At 44.3% G+C, this 19,903-nt stretch overlaps 1 protein-coding gene across 1 annotated transcript in view; it reads right to left on the minus strand.

Moving 5' to 3' along the window:
• The window catches only part of LOC126204046 (uncharacterized), an 86,029-nt gene extending 69,514 nt beyond the window's left edge, over positions 1-16,515 (minus strand). The window contains exon 1 of the mRNA XM_049938470.1: positions 16,424-16,515. Coding sequence (XP_049794427.1) covers positions 16,424-16,515 — 92 coding nt within the window. The remainder of the gene's footprint in view (positions 1-16,423) is intronic.
• Between the last annotated feature and the right edge of the window lie 3,388 nt (positions 16,516-19,903).

The raw sequence follows: 19,903 nt of genomic DNA on the forward strand, positions 1-19,903 counted from the left end.
AGTGTACCCGTGGAGGCCAATCAGCTGCTGATAGTGCCTGCACACGCTGTACATGGTACGGAAACAACTGGTTCTCCCGTAGCACTCTCCATACAGTGACGTGGTCAACGTTACCTTGTACAGCAGCAACTTCTCTGACGCTGACATTAGGGTTATCGTCAACTGCACGAAGAATTGCCTCGTCCATTTCAGGTGTTCTCGTCGTTCTAGGTCTTCCCCAGTCGCGTGTCATAGGCTGGAATGTTCCGTGCTCACTAAGACGCCGATCAATTGCTCCGAACGTCTTCCTGTCGGGACACCTTCGTTCTGGAAATCTGTCTCGATACAAACGTACCGTGCCACGGCTATTGCCCCGTGCTAATCCATACATCGAATGGGCATCTGCCAACTCCGCATTTGTAAACATTGCACTGAGTGCAAAACCACGTTCGTGATGAACACTAACCTGTTGACGCTACGTACTGATGTGCTTGATGCTAGTACTGTAGAGCAATGAGTCGCATGTCAACACAAGCACCGAAGTCAACATTACCTTCCTTCAATTGGGCCAACTCGCGGTGAATCGAGGAAGTGCAGTACATAATGACGAAACTAAAATGAACTCTAACATGGATATGAAGCGTTTCCGGACACATGTCCACATAACATCTTTTCTTTATTTGTGTGTGAGGAATGTTTCCTGAAAGTTTGGCCGTACCTTTTTGTAACACCCTGTATAAAGTGCTGATGTATAAATTTGATGGTCCGCATTGTAAGAGTACTATATCCAACGAGATAATAATAAGTAATATCATTTTTATTTGAGAAATTTGGTAAGATTGTTCGCGAATGTTTGCACTGGTTTCCGTTCCAAATACTGGCAATATGTTTTAGTGGGAAAATCTGAAAACAATATTAAAGCAAAAGTGAAGTGCACTGCTGAATTTCGTTTCTACAGAGAACAACACATCTAAAATTCCACTAAATGCCCCGGAAAACTCGGTATGTATGCGACAGTATGCATACCAATATGTTCCAAAACGCCGCGCATAAAAACGGGATTTTCCGGTGATCATACCTCGGCTTCTATTGATGATTAAAAGTTAGGGTCAAGTGTTTAGGATAGCCATTGGGCTAGGGACCATTTGTATACCCAACATAAGGATCGCCGTAGTGTCACTATCCTACAGTACAAGGTCAAAGTATGAAAACTGCACACTTCCTCCTGCTTGGGCAAATGGATCAAATCGGTTAGTTCTTTTTGCATTTGATGTAGTCTATAGTGGATGGTGGAAAGAAATACAGTAGAAGAAGAATGGGTAGCTTTGAGGGATGAAGTAGTGAAGGCAGCACAGGATCAAGTAGGTAAAAAGACGAGGGCTCGTAGAAATCCTTGGGTAATAGAAGAAATATTGAATTTAATTGATGAAAGGAGAAAATATAAAAACGCAGTAAATGAAGCAGGCAAAAAGGAATACAAACGTCTCAAAAATGAGATCGATAAGAACAGCAAAATGGCTGAGCAGGGATGGCTAGAGGACAAATGTAAGAGTGTAGAGGCTTATCTCACTAGGGGTAAGATAGATACTGCCTACAGGAAAATTAAAGAGACCTTTGGAGATAAGAGAACCACTTGTATGAACATCAAGAGCATTGATGGAAACCCAGTTGTAAGCAAAGAAGGGAAAGCAGAAAGGTGGAAGGAGTATATAGAGGGTCTATACAAGGGCGATGTACTTGAGGACAATATTATGGAAATGGAAGAGGATGTAGATGAAGATGAAATGGGAGATATGATACTGCGTAAAGAGTTTGACAGAGCACTGAAAGACCTGAGACGAAACAAGGCCCCGGGAGTAGACAACATTCCATAGAACTACTGACAGCCTTGGGAGAGCCAGTCCTGACAAAACTTTACCATCTGGTGAGCAATATGTATGAGACAGGCGAAATAACCTCAGACTTCAAGAAGAATATAATAATTCCAATCCCAAAGAAAGCAAGTGTTGACAGATGTGAAAATTACCGAACTATCAGTTTAATAAGTCACAGTTGCAAAGTACTAACGCGAATTCTTTACAGACGAATGGAAAAACTGGTAGAAGCCAACATCAGGGAAGATCAGTTTGGATTCCGTGAGGCAATACTGACCCTACGACTTATCTTAGAAGTTAGATTAAGGAAAGGCAAACCTATGTTTCTAGCATTTATAGACTTAGAGAAAGCTTTTGACAATGTTGACTGGAATACTCTATTTCAAATTTTGTAGGTGGCAGGGGTAAAATACAGGGAGCGAAAGACTATTTACAATTTGTACAGAAACCAGATGGCAGTTATGAGTCGAGGGACATGAAAGGGAAGCAGTGGTTGGGAAGGGAGTGAGACAGGATTGTAGCCTGTCCCCGATGTTATTCAATCTGTATATTGAGCAAGCAGTAAAGGAAACAAAAGAAAAATTCGGAGTAGATATTAAAGTCCATGGAGAAGAAATATAAACGTTGAGGTTCGCCGATGACATTGTAATTCTGTCAGAGACAGCAAAGGACTTGGAAGAGCTGTTGAAAGGAATGGTCAGTGTCTTGAAAGAAGGGTGTAAGATGAACATCAACAAAAGCAAAACGAGGGTAATGGAATGTAGTCGAATTAAGTCGGGTGATGCTGAGGGAATTAGATTAGGAAATTAGATAATTAAAGTGGTAAAGGAGTTTTGCTATTTGGGGAGCAAAATAACTGATGATGGTCGAAGTAGAGAGGATATAAAATTTAGACTGGCAATGGTAAGGAAAGCGTTTCTGAGGAAGAGAAATTTGTTAACATCGAGCATAGATTTAAGTGTCAGGAAGTCGTTTCTAAAAGTATTTGTATGGAGTGTAGCCATGTATGGAAGTGAAACGTGGACGATAAGTAGTTTGGATAAGAAGAGACTAGAAGCTTTCGAAATGTGGTGCTGCAGAAGAATGCTGAAGATTAGATGAGTAGGTCACATAACTAATGAGAAGGTATTGAATAGAAATGAGGTGAAGAGGAGTTTGTGGCACAACTTGACAAGAAGAAGGGACCGGTTGGTAGGACATGTTCTGAGGCATCAAGGGATCACAAATTTAGCATTGGAGGGCAGCGTGGAGGGTAAAAATCGTAGAGGGAGACCAAGAGATGAATACACTAAGCAGATTCAGAAGGATGTAGGTTGCAGTAAGTACTGGGAGATGAAGAAACTTGCACAGGATAGAGTAGCATGGAGAGCTGCATCAAACCAGTCGCAAGTCTGAAGACAACAACAACAACAACAACAACATAGTGGATTTGATTGGACATATGGAGGCACCGTTAGTTCATGGGCATCACCTCGGTAAACCTCAAAAAAGGATTTTTACTATATTTTCGCCATCACCAGTGGATCAAAACATAGCCGAGGAGTGCAAGATATTACAGTAAAAGGCTGAAATTTTTACGATATATTCCTAAGATCCCAATCTCGAACAACCTTGAAAATTTTCTTTATATCTTTATCCCTTTCTCAGATACAGAGGTTCAATGTTACCCTATTCGTACACTTAAAATATGCACGAAGAAATTAAAAAGATTGACTGGTGGCAGGTATACCCTTACAAGTGATTTAATTAAACTGACGGGTATATCAATTAATGAATTGTGCATTTGAGTAAATTCATGGGTGGTTACATAGGAAACCCCCCAAAAAGTGTTTTTCACCATTTGTTCGCAGACTGCAGCAGATCAAACCCCAGTCGCAGATTCCAAGACGACTATGCACAGTAAATAGTTGTAATTTTTACGACATATTTGTATGGCTTTGGTATCGAACAATCTTGAAATTTTTCTAGATATCTTTATCCGTTTCCGAGATTCAGAGGTTCAAAATTACTGTAGTCGTACACGTAAAATACGTACGTAATTTGCGGTGTGTGTGGATAACGTACGGAGAAATACGATGTAAAGTATCCCTGCTAACATCAGAATGGTTCTGGGAACTCCACGTTGTAGTACTGATGTACATGCATAATTTGTGTGCACGTAAAATCCGGTGTGAGGAGTAAAATTAGTTTTACGTTATTTCAATTTCACATAAGTATACTGTCAAAAATTCACTGACACACCAAGTTCTCTCCATACGAGTGATATGCCCTGCTTGGAGAGGGAAGAGAGGGAACCAGAGGAAAACTGCTTCTATCAGAGCACAAAGAGGTTAATATACTCCTCTTTATTAAAAGACTCTGAAAAGTGGGGAAGCAGCTGTCGTATTCTACCTTTCTTAGCACCTTTAAAGGTTCATACAAAAATGTTGGCTTGCGGTCACATTCGCTCCTTCTTATGCTGAGAGAGAAGGAGACAGTGGCAGGGGGAAAGAAACAGAGAAATAATAAATTCTGGAAGGTAGTAGACAGTTTGTCGTATAGAAAGAGCAAAGGAGACAATGGCAGGGTGAGAGAAAGAGAGGGACACAGCGGCAGTGGAACACAGTTGACAGTGAGAGAACAGTGCTACGGAAAGAGTGCAAGAGACGGTGCCAGTGGGTGAGACAGTAACAATGAGAGACAGAGTCTGTGACAATGACTATGAGGAAGAGAGAGAGATAGTGACACTGAGAAGAGACATCAGAAGTAGGAAGGAACGAATGAAATAGTAGCAGTAAGAGAGAATGAGAGGTAGAAAGTGACAGTGAGAGGAGCAGAAATGGTAGAACAGTACAAAAGCGACTATGGGGTTGGGTTGTTTGTGGAAAGAGACCAAACTGCGAGGTCATCGGTCTCGTCGGATCAGGGAAGGATGGGGAAGGAAGCTGGCCGTGCCCTTTTAGAGGAACCATCCCGGCATTTGCCCGGAGCGATATAGGGAAATCACGGAGAACCTAAATCAGGATGGCCGGACGCGGGATTGAACCGTCGTCCTCCCGAATGCGAGTCCAGTGTGCTAACCACTGCGCAAAGCGACTATGGCTGTGAGACAGAAGAGTTACAGTTGGAGAGCAACAAATATATAATGACAATTAGTTGAGCCGGGTAAATGAGTGATAATGGGAAGTTGGGAGTAGATGGTCATGAGATACGTTCACCGATGGACAAGTGGGTGTGATCGTGTAACAGTTAGGAAGCTCGTGGGAGTGAGAGGTGAACTGCATGTTAAAAAGAACGCGTAAATGTTCGCTTACCAACATTTCTGCAAAAATTTTTAAAGATGGTAGGAAGGTAGAGTGAGGAAATTGGTACCCCAATTTTCAGTCAGAGCCTTTTAACAAAAAGGAACACAGTCCTCTCTTTTGTGCTCTGGTAGAAGCATTTTTCCGCTACTTACTGTTGCCTTCACAATAGTAAATCAGGTTTACACGCGGTAAACTTTCATAAAAGAGTTCAGTTTAACCAAAAGAAGTTCCCTGAGAGCAGTTTTTAATAATCTTTGCCAGTTCTTGGTTGGACGCTACGACTATCACTCAAGGTTGTAGAAAGATCACGCTGTTTAGCAAGACTGAGCAGCCACTCATAATACACACATCAAAAGAAGTTTTGCATCATCTCGGTTCTGAGACATCCGGAACATGTACAGAAAACTGGAATAGAGCAACATAAACATCATTCACGCCCTTTTTCTTGCTCATGAAAACCACACATTGCATGTTGTACCACCATACAGCGAAACCTACAGAGTGGTGTTCCAGATTGCTGTACACACCTGTACCTCTAATAGCCAGCAGCACGTCCTATTGCATTGATGCATGCCTGTATTCGTCGTGGCATACTATCCACAAGCTCTACAAGGCACTGTTGGTCCAGATTGTCCCACTCATCAACGGCGATTCGGAGTAGATCCCTCAGAGTGGTTTGTGGGTCAATTCGTCCATAAACAGCCCTTTTCAATCTATCCCAATCACGTTCGATAGGGTTCATGTCCGGAGAACATGATGGCCACTCTAGTCGAACGAGGTCGTTATCCTGAAGGAAGTCATTCACAAGATGTGGACGATGAGGGCGCGAATTGTCGTCCATGAAGACGAATGCCTCGCCAATATGCTGCAATATGGTTGCACTATTGGTCGGAGGATGGCATTCACGTATCGTACAGCCGTTACGGCGCTTTCCATGACCACCAGCGGCATACGTCGGCCCCACATGATGCCACCCCAAAACAGCGGAGTACCTCCACCTTGCTGCACTCGCTGGACAGTGTGTCTGAGGCGTTCAGTCTGACCGGGTTGCCTCCAAAAACGTCTGGCCGAAGGCATATGCGACACTCATTGGTGAAGAGAACGTGATGCCAATCCTGAGCGGTCCATTAGGCATGTTGTTGGGCCCATCTGTACCACGCTGCATGGTGTCGTGGTTGCAATGATGGACCAAGCCATAGACGTCGGGAGTGCAGTTGCGCATCATGCAGCCTACTACGCACAAGTTGAGTCGTAACACGAAGTCCTGTGGCCGCATGAAAAGCATTATTAAGCATGGTGGCTTTGCTGTCAGGGTTCCTCCGAGCCATAATCCGTAGGTAGCGGTCATTCACTGCAGTAGTAGCCCTTGGGCGGCCTGAGCGAGGCATGTCATCGACACTTCCTGTCTCTCTGTATCTCCTCCATGTCCGAACATCATCGCTTTGGTTCACTCTGAGACGCCTCGACACTTCCCCTGTTGAGAGACCTTCCTAGCACAAAGTAACAATGCGGACGCGATCGAACCGCGGTACTGACCGTATATACATGATTGAACTACAGAACTGGTGGAATGACTGAAACTGATCGGCTGTCGGTACCCCTCCGTCTAATACGAGAGGCGTTTGAAAAGTCCGTGCAAAGTCCGAGAGATGGCACCACTAGCGCGTATCGAGGTCATGTTTAGTTAGTAGCATCTTTGGAAAGAACGCACACCAAGTTTCAGCCATACTGGTCAATTTCTTTGTGTTTGGCACTCGTGTGAATCAAGGAAGTCGAGTGATTGTCAAAACATAGACCAAAAAGAATTTCGCGTGATAATAAAAACATTACCTTATGAAAGGCAACACCCCTCAGGAGACTAAATAAAAGCTTGATAAACATTACGGTGACTCTGCACCTTCGATCAGAACAGTTTATAAGTTGTTGTTGTTGTTGTGGTCTTCAGTCCTGAGACTGGTTTGATGCAGCTCTCCATGCTACTCTATCCTGTGCAAGCTTCTTCATCTCCCAGTACCTACTGCAACCTACATCCTTCTGAATCTGTTTAGTGTATTCATCTCTTGGACTCCCTCTACGATTTTTACCCTCGAAGTGCCCTCCAATACTAAATTGGTGATCCCTTGATGCCTCAGAACATGTCCTGCCAACCGATCCCTTCTTCTTGTTAAGTTGTGCCACAAACTCCTCTTCTCCCCAATTCTATTCAATACATCCTCGTTAGTTATGTGTTCTACCCATATAATCTTCAGCGTTCTTCTGTAGCACCACATTTCGAAAGCTTCTATTCTCTTCTTGTCCAAACTACACTCCTGGAAATGGAAAAAAGAACACATTGACACCGGTGTGTCAGACCCACCATACTTGCTCCGGACACTGCGAGATGGCTGTACAAGCAATGATCACACGCACGGCACAGCGGACACACCAGGAACCGCGGTGTTGGCCGTCGAATGGCGCTAGCTGCGCAGCATTTGTGCACCGCCGCCGTCAGTGTCAGCCAGTTTGCCGTGGCATACGGAGCTCCATCGCAGCCTTTAACACTGGTAGCATGCCGCGACAGCGTGGACGTGAACCGTATGTGCAGTTGACGGACTTTGAGCGAGGGCGTATAGTGGGCATGCGGGAGGCCGGGTGGACGTACCGCCGAATTGCTCAACACGTGGGGCGTGAGGTCTCCACAGTACATCGATGTTGTCGCCAGTGGTCGGCGGAAGGTGCACGTGCCCGTCGACCTGGGACCGGACCGCAGCGACGCACGGATGCACGCCAAGACCGTAGGATCCTACGCAGTGCCGTAGGGGACCGCACCGCCACTTCCCAGCAAATTAGGGACACTGTTGCTCCTGGGGTATCGGCGAGGACCATTCGCAACCGTCTCCATGAAGCTGGGCTACGGTCCCGCACACCGTTAGGCCGTCTTCCGCTCACGCCCCAACATCGTGCAGCCCGCCTCCAGTGGTGTCGCGACAGGCGTGAATAGAGGGACGAATGGAGACGTGTCGTCTTCAGCGATGAGAGTCGCTTCTGCCTTGGTGCCAATGATGGTCGTATGCGTGTTTGGCGCCGTGCAGGTGAGCACCACAATCAGGACTGCATACGACCGAGGCACACAGGGCCAACACCCGGCATCATGGTGTGGGGAGCGATCTCCTACACTGGCCGTACACCACTGGTGATCGTCGAGGGGACACTGAATAGTGCACGGTACATCCAAACCGTCATCGAACCCATCGTTCTACCATTCCTAGACCAGCAAGGGAACTTGCTGTTCCAACAGGACAATGCACGTCCGCATGTATCCCGTGCCACCCAACGTGCTCTAGAAGGTGTAAGTCAACTACCCTGCCCAGCAAGATCTCTGGATATGTCCCCCATTGAGCATGTTTGGGACTGGATGAAGCGTCGTCTCACGCGGTCTGCACGTCCAGCACGAACGCTGGTCCAACTGAGGCGCCAGGTGGAAATGGCATGGCAAGCCGTTCCACAGGACTACATCCAGCATCTCTACGATCGTCTCCATGGGAGAATAGCAGCCTGCATTGCTGCGAAAGGTGGATATACACTGTACTAGTGCCGACATTGTGCATGCTCTGTTGCCTGTGGGCCGGCCGAAGTGGCCGTGCGGTTAAAGGCGCTGCAGTCTGGAACCGCAAGACCGCTACGGTCGCAGGTTCGAATCCTGCCTCGGGCATGGATGTTTGTGATGTCCTTAGGTTAGTTAGGTTTAACTAGTTCTAAGTTCTAGGGGACTAATGACCTCAGCAGTTGAGTCCCATAGTGCTCAGAGCCATTTGAACCATTTTGTTGCCTGTGTCTATGTGCCTGTGGTTCTGTCAGTGTGATCATGTGATGTATCTGACCCCAGGAATGTGTCAGTAAAGTTTCCCCTTCCTGGGACAATGAATTCACGGTGTTCTTATTTCAATTTCCAGGAGTGTATTTATCGTCCATGTTTCACTTCCATACATGGCTACACTCCATACAAATACTTTTGGAAACGACTTCCTGACACTTAAATCTATACTCGATGTTAACTAATTTCTCTTCTTCAGAAACGCTTTCCTTGCCATTGCCAATCTACATTTTATATCCTCTCTACTTCGACCATCATCAGTTATTTTGCTTCCCAAATAGCAAAACTCCTTTACTACTTTAAGTGTCTCATTTCCTAATCTAATTCCCTCAGCATCACCCAACTTAATTCGACTACATTCCATTATCCTCGTTTTGCTTTAGTTGATGTTCATCTTATATCCTCCTTTCAAGACACTGTCCATTCCATTCAACTGCTCTTCCAAGTCCTTTGCTGTCTCTGAAAGAATTACAATGTCATCGGCGAACCTCAAAGTTTTTATTTCTTCTCCATGGATTTTAATACCTACTCCGAATTTTTCTTTTGTTTCCTTTACTGCTTGCTCAATATACAGATTGAATAACATCGGGGAGAGGCTACAACCCTGTCTTACTCCCTTCCCAACCACTGCTTCCCTTTCATGTCCCTCGACTCTTATAACTGCCATCTGGTTTCTGTACAAATTGTAAATAGCCTTTCGCTCCCTATATTTTACCCCTGCCACCTTTAGAATTTGAAAGAGAGTATTCCAGTCAACATTGTCAAAAGCTTTCTCTAAGTCTACAAATGCTAGAAACGTAGGTTTGCCTTTCCTTAATCTTTCTTCTAAGATAAGTCGTAAGGTCAGTATTGCCTCCTGTGTTCCAGTGTTTCTACGGAATCCAAACTGATCTTCCCCGAGGTCGGCTTCTACTAGTTTTTCCATTCGTCTGTAAAGAATTCGTGTTAGTATTTTGCAGCTGTGGCTTATTAAACTGATTGTTCGTTAATTTTCACATCTGTCAACACCTGCTTTCTTTGGGATTGGAATTATTATATTCTTCTTGAAGTCTGAGGGTATTTCGCCTGTCTCATACATCTTGCTCACCAGATGGTAGAGTTTTGACAGGACTGGCTCTCCCAAGGCCGTCAGTAGTTCCAATGGAATGTTGTCTACTCCGGGTTCCTTGTTCCGACTCAGGTCTTTCAGTGCTCTGTCAAACTCTTCACGCAGTATCATATCTCCCATTTCATCTTCATCTACATCCTCTTCCATTTCCATAATATTGTCCTCAAGTACATCGCCCTTGTATAGACCCTCTATATACTCCTTCCGCCTTTCTGCTTTCCCTTCTTTGCTAAGAACTGGGTTTCCATCTGAGCTCTTGATGTTCATACAAGTGGTTCTCTTATCTCCAAAGGTCTCTTTAATTTTCCTGTAGGCAGTATCTATCTTACCCCTAGTGAGATAAGCCTCTACACTCTTACATTTGTCCTCTAGCCATCCCTGCGTAGCCATTTTGCACTTCCTGTCGATCTCATTTTTGAGACGTTTGTATTCCTTTTTGCCTGTTTCATTTACTGCATTTTTATATTTTCTCCTTTCATCAATTAAATTCAATATTTCTTCTGTTACCCAAGGATTTCTACAAGCCCTCGTCTTTTTACCTACTTGATCCTGTGCTGCCTTCACTACTTCATCCCTCAAAGCTACCCATTCTTCTTTTACTGTTTTATAAGTAGTTATAAGTTTTATAGTTATAGTTTTATAGTTATAAGTTTTATAAGTAGTTTCAAAATTTTCGGAGTGGCCACATGGGCACAAGTGATGCTGAATGTTCTGGACGCCCTGTGGAGGTTACAACTGCGGAAATCATTGATAAAATCCATGATATGGTGATGGATAACAGATGAGTTAAGGTGCGTGAGATTGCTAGTGCTGTGAGCGTATCGAATGAATGGGTACATAATATTTTACATAAACATGTGGACATGCGAAACCTATCCGCAAGATGGGTTCCGCGATTGCTCACGCTTGACCAAAAACGGAATCGTGTGAAGTGTTGCAAGGAAGGTTTGCAGCTGTTCAGGAAGAATCCACAGGACGTTAAGGGCTGTTTCGTCACTGTGGATGAAAGAGGGATAGATTACTATACTCCTCAGACCAAACAACAATCTGAACAATGGGTTACCATGGGAAAATCTGCACCAAAATAGGCGAAGACCATTCCTTCGGCAGGAAAGCTTATAGCGACTGTCTTTTGGGATTCGCAGGGGATAATCCTCATAGACTAGCTGGAAAAGGGTAAAACTATTACAGGTGAATAATATTCATCGTTGTTGGACCGTTTGAAAACCGAGCTGCAAGAAAAACGCCGGCGATTGGACAGCAAAAAAGTTCTTTTCCATCACGACAATGCATCAGCACACACCTCAACAGTTTTGGTCGAAAAATTAATGTAAATAGGATTACAACCCGTTTCACATCCCCCTATTCTCCAGACTTGGCTCCCTTGGCCTACTATTCGTTCCCCAATTTGAAGACATGGCTGGCAGGACAAAGATTTTATTCAAACAAGGAGGTGATTGCAGCAACTAATAGCTATTTTGCAGACTTGGACAATTTCTATTATTCGGAAGGGATCAACAAATTAGAACAGCCTTGGACGAAGTGTATAAGTCTAAAAGGAGACTATGTCGATAAATAAAACAGGTTTACCTCAAACACGTAAGTAATTTTTATTTTTGCAAGGAATTTTCAAACGCCCCTCGTATGCGCTGCTCATTCATGGTCGTTTACATGTTTGGTTGGGTTTAGTGACATCTCTGAACAGTCAAAGGGACTGTGTCTGTGATACAATATCCACAGTCAACGTCTATCTTCAGGAGGTCTGGGAACCGGGGTGACGTAAAACTTGTTTTGATGTGTGTAATAGACGGTAAAAGTTCACGATATTGGGAGACAGAAAATTCGAAGGGTCGTTACAGGGTTACTAATATTTTGTCTAGTGAGTTAGCACTGCTTTTCATCATTTAATAACAAACGATATTTATGTTCTTACAGAAGCGCTGAAAAGTATTTTGACAACATAAAATTCTTTACTATTTCTCTGAAAATAAAACATTATCGGACAGTCTCTTGAGTATAGTGGAGAGCAGAATAACTGCGATCATATTTTGAAGGTTTCAGGTTGCGACGTGTTTGTTTACACTTTTGCGCTGCCGGAAGAATGCGACTTTCAGCGAGCTCAAAAGTATTTTGACACGCAGTTTGCTCCGTGAATTCGTGGACGTTACTTGCTTCTTGGTTTTGATTTCTACTGATATTTACTTACAGTAATTATTTCAATATGTCGAAACGTAAGGAATATTATAGTGACTTCAGAAACGCTATGATAAATGCAATAAAGCAAGGACTGAAACAAACCGAAGTTGGTCGTATTTTAATTGTGTCTCGTCAGCTCGTTAGTACACAGAAAAAATTGCATAATAAAAGAAAGGCTGTCGAAAATAAGCCTCGCAGTGGAGGTCCAATAAAAACGTCCCCTGTAGTCGATCATATTATAAAGAAGTTATCAACAAGTGATGTTCCCAAGTCCGCTGTAATGATGCAACTGTAATTACATAAAGAGAATTAAAAGAAAAATATAACGTCGACATTCACGTTTCCACTGTCAAACGACGCTTGAAACTCTTTGGAGTACATGGACGAAGACCGACGAAAAAGCTTTTAGCATCTATGAAAAACAGGAAGGCCCGACTTTCGTTTGCAAAACGGGCACAGATCATGCTCAAGTTCAGACTGCTCTAAAATTCTGTGGAGCGACGAGAGCAAATTTAATTTTATGTCATCTGATGGTATCAAGTATGTTCGATGTCCTGTAAATAATAATTCCCACAGTCAAATATGGAGGTGGCAGTATGATGACTTGGGGATGTTTTTCACGCTCTGGAGATGGACCGTTAGTTCCAATTAAAGGTAACATGGATCGATTCGTTTACGAAAAAGTATTGAAGGCCGAAATACTACCATACACTAAACACCATGAGGCGTGGCACCTTATATCGCTCCTGTCTAGAGCCTGTGTATTGGGAGAATGACTCTTGCGTGCACAGTGACAGATGGTCTGAAGCCGGTTCAGTTGAGTACGTAGTTCTAATTTTTATCCACCAGAGTCCAGCAGTGCACAGATACATTCAAGGAACAGGTCAAGATAATGTTTTTGTGAAATGTTGTTTATTTCTTGAAGGTGTTTTTGTTTATTTATGTTTTTACAGTTTTGTATATGCTTTTAATAGTGTGAATTCTGCATGAATGTGGTCTAAAGTAAATGAACACTGTACGAACGAGTGTGAGAGAGTTTTAAGGCAGTGTGAATGCAGACGACATGGAATGTTGTATCATAATATGATAAATAAGTTTATGTAAAAGGAAAGCTAATTCGAGTGCTAATGAAATAGTCAATAACGTAAAGTATAAATAAAAATCACAATGTTCAATATTTATTTCGAGAAAAAGTACAGTTCTAAAGTGTGTTATTTGTTGATTGGTTAACGGAGTATTCTCCGCGCGTCTTTTCTCTTGGAAGCCGGCCGAAGTGGCCGTGCGGTTAAAGGCGCTGCAGTCTGGAAGCGCAAGACCGCTACGGTCGCAGGTTCGAATCCTGCCTCGGGCATGGATGTTTGTGTTGTCCTTAGGTTAGTTAGGTTTAACTAGTTCTAAGTTCTAGGGGACTAATGACCTCAGCAGTTGAGTCCCATAGTGCTCAGAGCCATTTTTTTCTCTTGGAGAAATAGAATGCTTACAGCAGTCTAAGTAGTCGGAGCACAGCCATTCAATGGTACGGTCGTGTGTAGTATGAGCTCCGAAGGAAGTTATAGTTTGCCGCTTATAGTCGTGCTACATGCCTCATTTATTCCGGTGTTGTTTTTTTTGTTTTTTTTTTTTGTTTTAGAAAGTAAGCGTTTTAAAGTAATTTTGTGTATGAGAAAAGACAGCAATTCCACGTGGCATATTGATTGAGCAGATCGGTGACCAAAAACTTGAGTGCGTTAGACACCGATAAACTGAATAGTATGGCGAGCATTTTCATTTAAGAACAATCCGTGCTTAGTAACTGTTCAGATTTTGGTAAATACGTTACCATAAACTTGCTAAAGTGATTGAAAGTGTTTGTGCATGACTGTGTTAAGATTATCACGGGCTTGGTAGTGAACGAGTACATTATCAAGTTTCAGAATATACCGAAATTAAGACATTTTCGATTCTTGGAACAATTACGTTATATGTAGCCTGGTGCGAGTGGCAGTACGGTAGGTTTCTGCTCGGCTTTCCTACCGACGATCTGCTGCAACTAGTTTACAGGTAGGTGCAGGTACAGTACGAAAGGAACCGCCCCGCCGCAACGACAAGCCAGCTGGATGGTATTTTCAACAAGATAACGATTCCAAGCACAGTCCAAGTGCATTAGTGGTTCTTTAAAACGCAAAAAAGTCGAGGTTTTGGAGTGAGCAAGTCAAAGTCCGGATTTGAATCCTATAGAACATTTGTGGGAGGAGTCGGATAACAGAATAAGAATAAAAAATTACTCCAACAAAGACGTTCTCTTCGTAACTCTCTAAAATGAGTGGGATAAAATTCCAATTGATCGATTCCAAATGTTGGTCGATTCAATGACGGCGCGACGTGAGGCTGCTATAAAGGCGAATGGATATCCCACAAAATATTGATTTTCTTGCTATAGTAGATGATAATTATGCGTTAAAAATGTTTCTTTCAAACAATGTCAAAATACTTATGCTCCACCATTGTTCTCATTACAAAAAATTACACTCTGTAATGTTGCAAACAAGGGCTACTTGGTCACTGTTCTGTAGAATATTGAATATCCATGAATGAAATGAATTACTGATTTTCTTGTTTCATATTTGCTTTTAATTAATCCAATTAATATGTTTGTCAAAATATATTACAGGCCATTAACATTACTACACCATGAAGAAATGCAGATGATAAACGGGTATTCATTAGACAAATATATTATACTAGAACTGACATGTGATTACATTTTCACGCAATTTGGGTGCATAGATCCTGAGAAATCAGTACCCAGAACAACCACATCTGGCCGTAATAACGGCCTTGATACGCCTGGGCATTGAGTCAAACAGAGCTTCGATTGCGTGTACAGGTACAGCTGCCCATGCAGCTTCAACACTATACCACAGTTCATCAACAATAGTGACTGGCGTATTGTGACGAGCCAGTTGCTCGGCCACCATTGACCAGACGTTTTCAGTTGGTTAGAGATCTGGAGAATGTGTTGGCCAGGGCAGCAGTCGAACATTTTCTGTATCCAGAAAGGCTCGTACAGGACCTGCAACCTGCGGTCGTGCATTATCCTGCTGAAATGTAGGGTTTTGCAGGGATCGAATGTAGGGTAAAGCCACGTGTCGTAACACATCTGAAATGTAACGTCCACTGTTCAAAGTGCCGTCAATGCGAACAAGAGGTGACCGAGACGTGTAACCAATGGCACCACATACCATCACGATTGGTGATACTCCAGTATGGCGATGACGAATACACGCTTCCAATGTGCGTTCACCGCGATGTCGCCAAACACGGATGCGACCATCGTGATGCTGTAAACAGAATCTGGATTCATCCGAAAAAATGACGTTTTGCCATTCATGCAACCAGGTTTGTCATTGAGTACACCATTGGAGGCGCTCATGTCTGTGATGCAGCGTCAAGGGTAACCGCAGCCATGGTCTCCGAACTGATAGTCCTTGCTGCTGCAAACGTCGTCGAACTGTTCGTGCATATGGTTGTTGTCTTGCAAACGTCCCCATCTGTTGACTCAGGGATCATGACGTGGCTGCACGATCCGTTACAGCGAAGCGCATAAGATGCCTGTCATCTCGACTGCTAGTGATACGAGGCCGTTGGGATTCAGCAAGGCGTTCCGTATTACCCTCCTGAACCCACCGATTCCATATTGTGCTAACAGTCATTGGATCTCGACCAACGCGAGCAGCAATGTCGCGATATTTTAAACCGTAATCGCGATAGGCTACAATCCGACCTTTATCAAAGTCGGATACGTGATGGTACGCAATTCTCCTCCTTACACGAGGCATCACAACAACGTTTCACCAGGCAACGCCGGTCAACTGCTGTTTGTGTATGAGAAATCGGTTGGAAACTTTCGTCATGTCAGCACGTTGTAGGTGTCGCCACCGGCGCCAAACTTGTGTGAATGCTCTTAAAAGATAATCATTTGCATATCACAGCATTTTCTTCATGTCGGTTAAATTTAGCATCTGTAGCACGTCATCTTCGTGGTGTAGCAATTTTATTGGCCAGTAGTGTAGTTTAGAACGCGACTGCCTATCAGGCAGGGCCAGCCGCTTCTGCTTCCCGCCTTGCAGTAGCGCAGTGCGGCGCTCACCTGGCGACCATGTGGAATCCGTCGGGCGGCAGGTGGTTGAGGCAAAGCAAGTGATCGTAGCCTGCTGTCGTCCGGCCGTGTTGCTTGCGCATGCGCTTTGGTGCCCGGAAGTCCAGCGCCGTCTTCCTCACCAGTCGGATCTCTCCTGTTCATGTGGGATTCTGTCGGCACCTGCCCAGCTACAACACTGCTATACAGCTATCTTGACAATTTAATGGAAATTCGTGGAAGGGGCAATGTGTAAAATAAGAAAAAGGCAACCGCCCACGTATAGCGGAATGATGCGTGTAGCACAGAAACACGTAACAGAAAAAGCATTCGCATAAGCTTCCCAGCAATAGCTCTTTTTCTAGCTGGAGTACACACATTCACGCATACAAGCACGCAGACACCAAGCGCAGCCGGCCGCTGTGGCCGAGCAGTTCTAGGCGCTTCATTTTGGAACCACGCTGCTGCTACGGTCGCAGGTTCGAATCCTGCCTCGGGCATGGATGTGTGTGATGTCCTTAGGTTAGTTAGGTTTAAGTAGTTCTAAGTTCTAGGGGACTGGTGACCTCAGATGTTAAGTCCCATAGTGCTTAGAGCCATTTGAACACCATGCGAACACTCCCGTGGCCCGGGCCCGGGCCCGACGGACTCCACAGTAGCGCCAGTTGAACCTCGCGCTAAGAGACAGGCAAAGTGTTGCTGCAAGGCAAGAGCGCTTAAGGGAGGGGACTAAAATGGGTGCTCCATCTCAACACAAGAATAACCACGGGAGTGTGTGTTTAGGTGGCTTTGTGGTTGTGTGTGTGAATGTGTGTACTTTTGCTAGAAAAAGAGCTCGTGATCGAAAGCTGATTTGAACGCTGTTTTCTGTGACTTGTTTCTATGCTCCACGCAACGAGCGGCGATACTTACACACGGACCTCTCGAAATCATCCTCTTAGGCTTTCTTCATGTTCTTAGGATTTGAAGCTTAGTACCCAGACAAAAGTAGTATGAGGTAATAAAAAAACCTCGGAAAATTCGTCTTTGAATATTTGAAGGTTTCCCATCGCTGTTAACTGCGAGGGTTGCCCAGAATGTAATGCACCGCATTTTTTTCTCAACAATTCTTTGTTGAACATAATGAGAATTACACACACGAAGGAATGGTGTTTTACCTACACACCCTATTTTTCGCATAATCTCCATCCCGTTCTATGGCCTTCCTCCAGCGCGAAACAAGGGCGTGTATGCCTTGTCTGTACCAATCCTTGTCCTGGTGATGGAGCTAGTACTTCGTCCTCAAAATGTCTTCCACGAATAGCATCGTTTAGTGGCCCAAACAAGTGAAAGTCCGAGGGGGCTAGGTCAGGGCTGTCAGGTGTGACAGTCGTGGATGGTCTCCCCGACCGCTGCTAATCGTGGAGCTCCGCCGAACCTTTTTTTGATGACCTCACCCTCCGTGCCCAGCGACTAACTGTACTTCTGTCGACGGCAGATGCTCAATAAACTTTGCACAAGCGCTTGTGAATAGTCTCCACAGTTTCTTACTCTTCTTGTGACGTGTGTCACCTACAGACGCCATTTTGAACGTGTCCTGTACTACGTTATCTATCGGGAGTGACGGAAACTTGGCGCCCTCACTCAGGACACTTCAGATAATACTAGCGTAACGTTTGGCATTCGTAGCGTTGTTTTCGGCTGAGAAAAAAAAAATGCAATGCATTACTTTCTGGGCAACACTCGTATAAAGCATTTCTTCTAACATGTTAACCTACTTTAGCGTTAGCTAATCATGTATGGTAAAAGTCTAAAAATGATAAAGTCACTGGTACGAATCTCGATGATGGTAAGTTTTTATCCCGGCGGAGGCTCGAGTCCTCCCTCAGGCATGGGTGTGTGTGTTTGTCCGTAGGATAATTTAGGTTAAGTTGTGTGTAAGCTTAGGGACTGATGACCTTAGCAGTTAAGTCCCACAAGATTTCACACACATTCGAACATTTTTTAAACGTTTTTATCACTTTTATTCAAATTCCATAGTTATTAACCAAAAGAAATGTCACTTAGCAAATACGGAATCAAATTTTGTAGTAAAAATAGCGCGCTTCTGTTTTTAATTAGTAATCGAACGAACAAAATAAAAATGCGATAAACTATGACAAACTGCCTATTGGCTTCTGTCCCGTGTTCTTCGCCCGACGTTCGTCTGATGATTTTACTGGCGTTCCGTCAGCACGAGTGGCTGGCATTGTCAAAGCTTCACCCTCCATTGCTGGTGGTGAACTGGAGCCGAGCTCGCTGCCGCAGACTATATGTACCTGGTGCGTCAACGTCCGAGGGCTTCTCCGTGATCATTTCCCGTGCGGTTCTCCTCTTACTACCTGAGTGGGCCGTTCACTGCAGCACGGGAAGCCAGGATCCTTTTACCTTAAGGCTTTCTTCTTTCTTGTTGAAGCTGTTCCCGTGTTTTTGTTCTCTGAACAAGCGAGAGTAGCTCGTGCTGGCGAAACGTCAGTAAAATCATCAGACGAACGTCGGCCGCAGAAATCGTGACAGAAACCAACAGGCAGTTTGTCAACAAATGACCACGAAAGCCTTAACAATTTTGTTTGATAAACTATGTTAAGTTCCGTATTGTGAAATGAAATACACTTCTCTGCAGAATCTATGGACGGGATGGATAAAGTAACGTACTAACTACCAAGTGGATACGAATGAAAGTGTTGAAGGATGTTGCGAAAGATCTCTAAGTCACGCACAGTAAGCTGGACGTCACACCCCGGAACATAAGGCAGTTCATTCATTCATTTCCGTGTCCGGTGAGAATTTCCAGAAGGTAGCAACTCCGATGGCCTTGTAGTTTCACCCGAACAGGTCCTGTGTTGTGCAGGGTTGTTCCAGTTGAGGTCAAATTAGCAGGTGGGCCGGGTCTTGTGTTGTTCTGCACTCGCAGGATGTTTCTCCAACAGCTGGAAGAATGCCCCATTTTCGCATGTCGGTCTTGCAAAGAGGAACGCCCACCCTAAGACGATTGAGCGATCTCCAAATAGGGTAGAGCAAGTCATTTCCTGGAGCTAGCTCTTACTTTACAGGGATATCAGGTGGTAGCTTGCTCTTTCACCTGGTGTTGCGGTCAAACTCTGGTGTTCCCTCTAGTGGTTGAGTCCTGGCGATGAAGCTCTTTCTCGACTTCAGTCGACGGACTACAGCCTGATGATCGTGCAGTGGATGTCGGGGATCATAAATTTGCTTATCCCTCTCTGTATCAGCAGCAACAGCCCTTCTAATAGTCGGGGGAGCTATTCCAACAATAGGGTAGATTTTATCGACTGGAGTTGGCTTCATACATCCCGACAAGATTCGGACGGTCTCATTGATTGCAATATCAACCTGTTTGGTGTGAGTGGATGCGCTCCACACAGGTGAAGCATACTCTGCAGCGGACACACACAAAGCAAGGGCCGAAATTCTCAGGACGGGAGGACTTCCTCCCCAGGCGGTGGATGTGACCTT

The sequence above is a fragment of the Schistocerca nitens genome, chromosome 9 (assembly GCF_023898315.1).
Source record: "Schistocerca nitens isolate TAMUIC-IGC-003100 chromosome 9, iqSchNite1.1, whole genome shotgun sequence".
Classification (NCBI taxonomy): Eukaryota; Metazoa; Arthropoda; class Insecta; order Orthoptera; family Acrididae; genus Schistocerca; species Schistocerca nitens.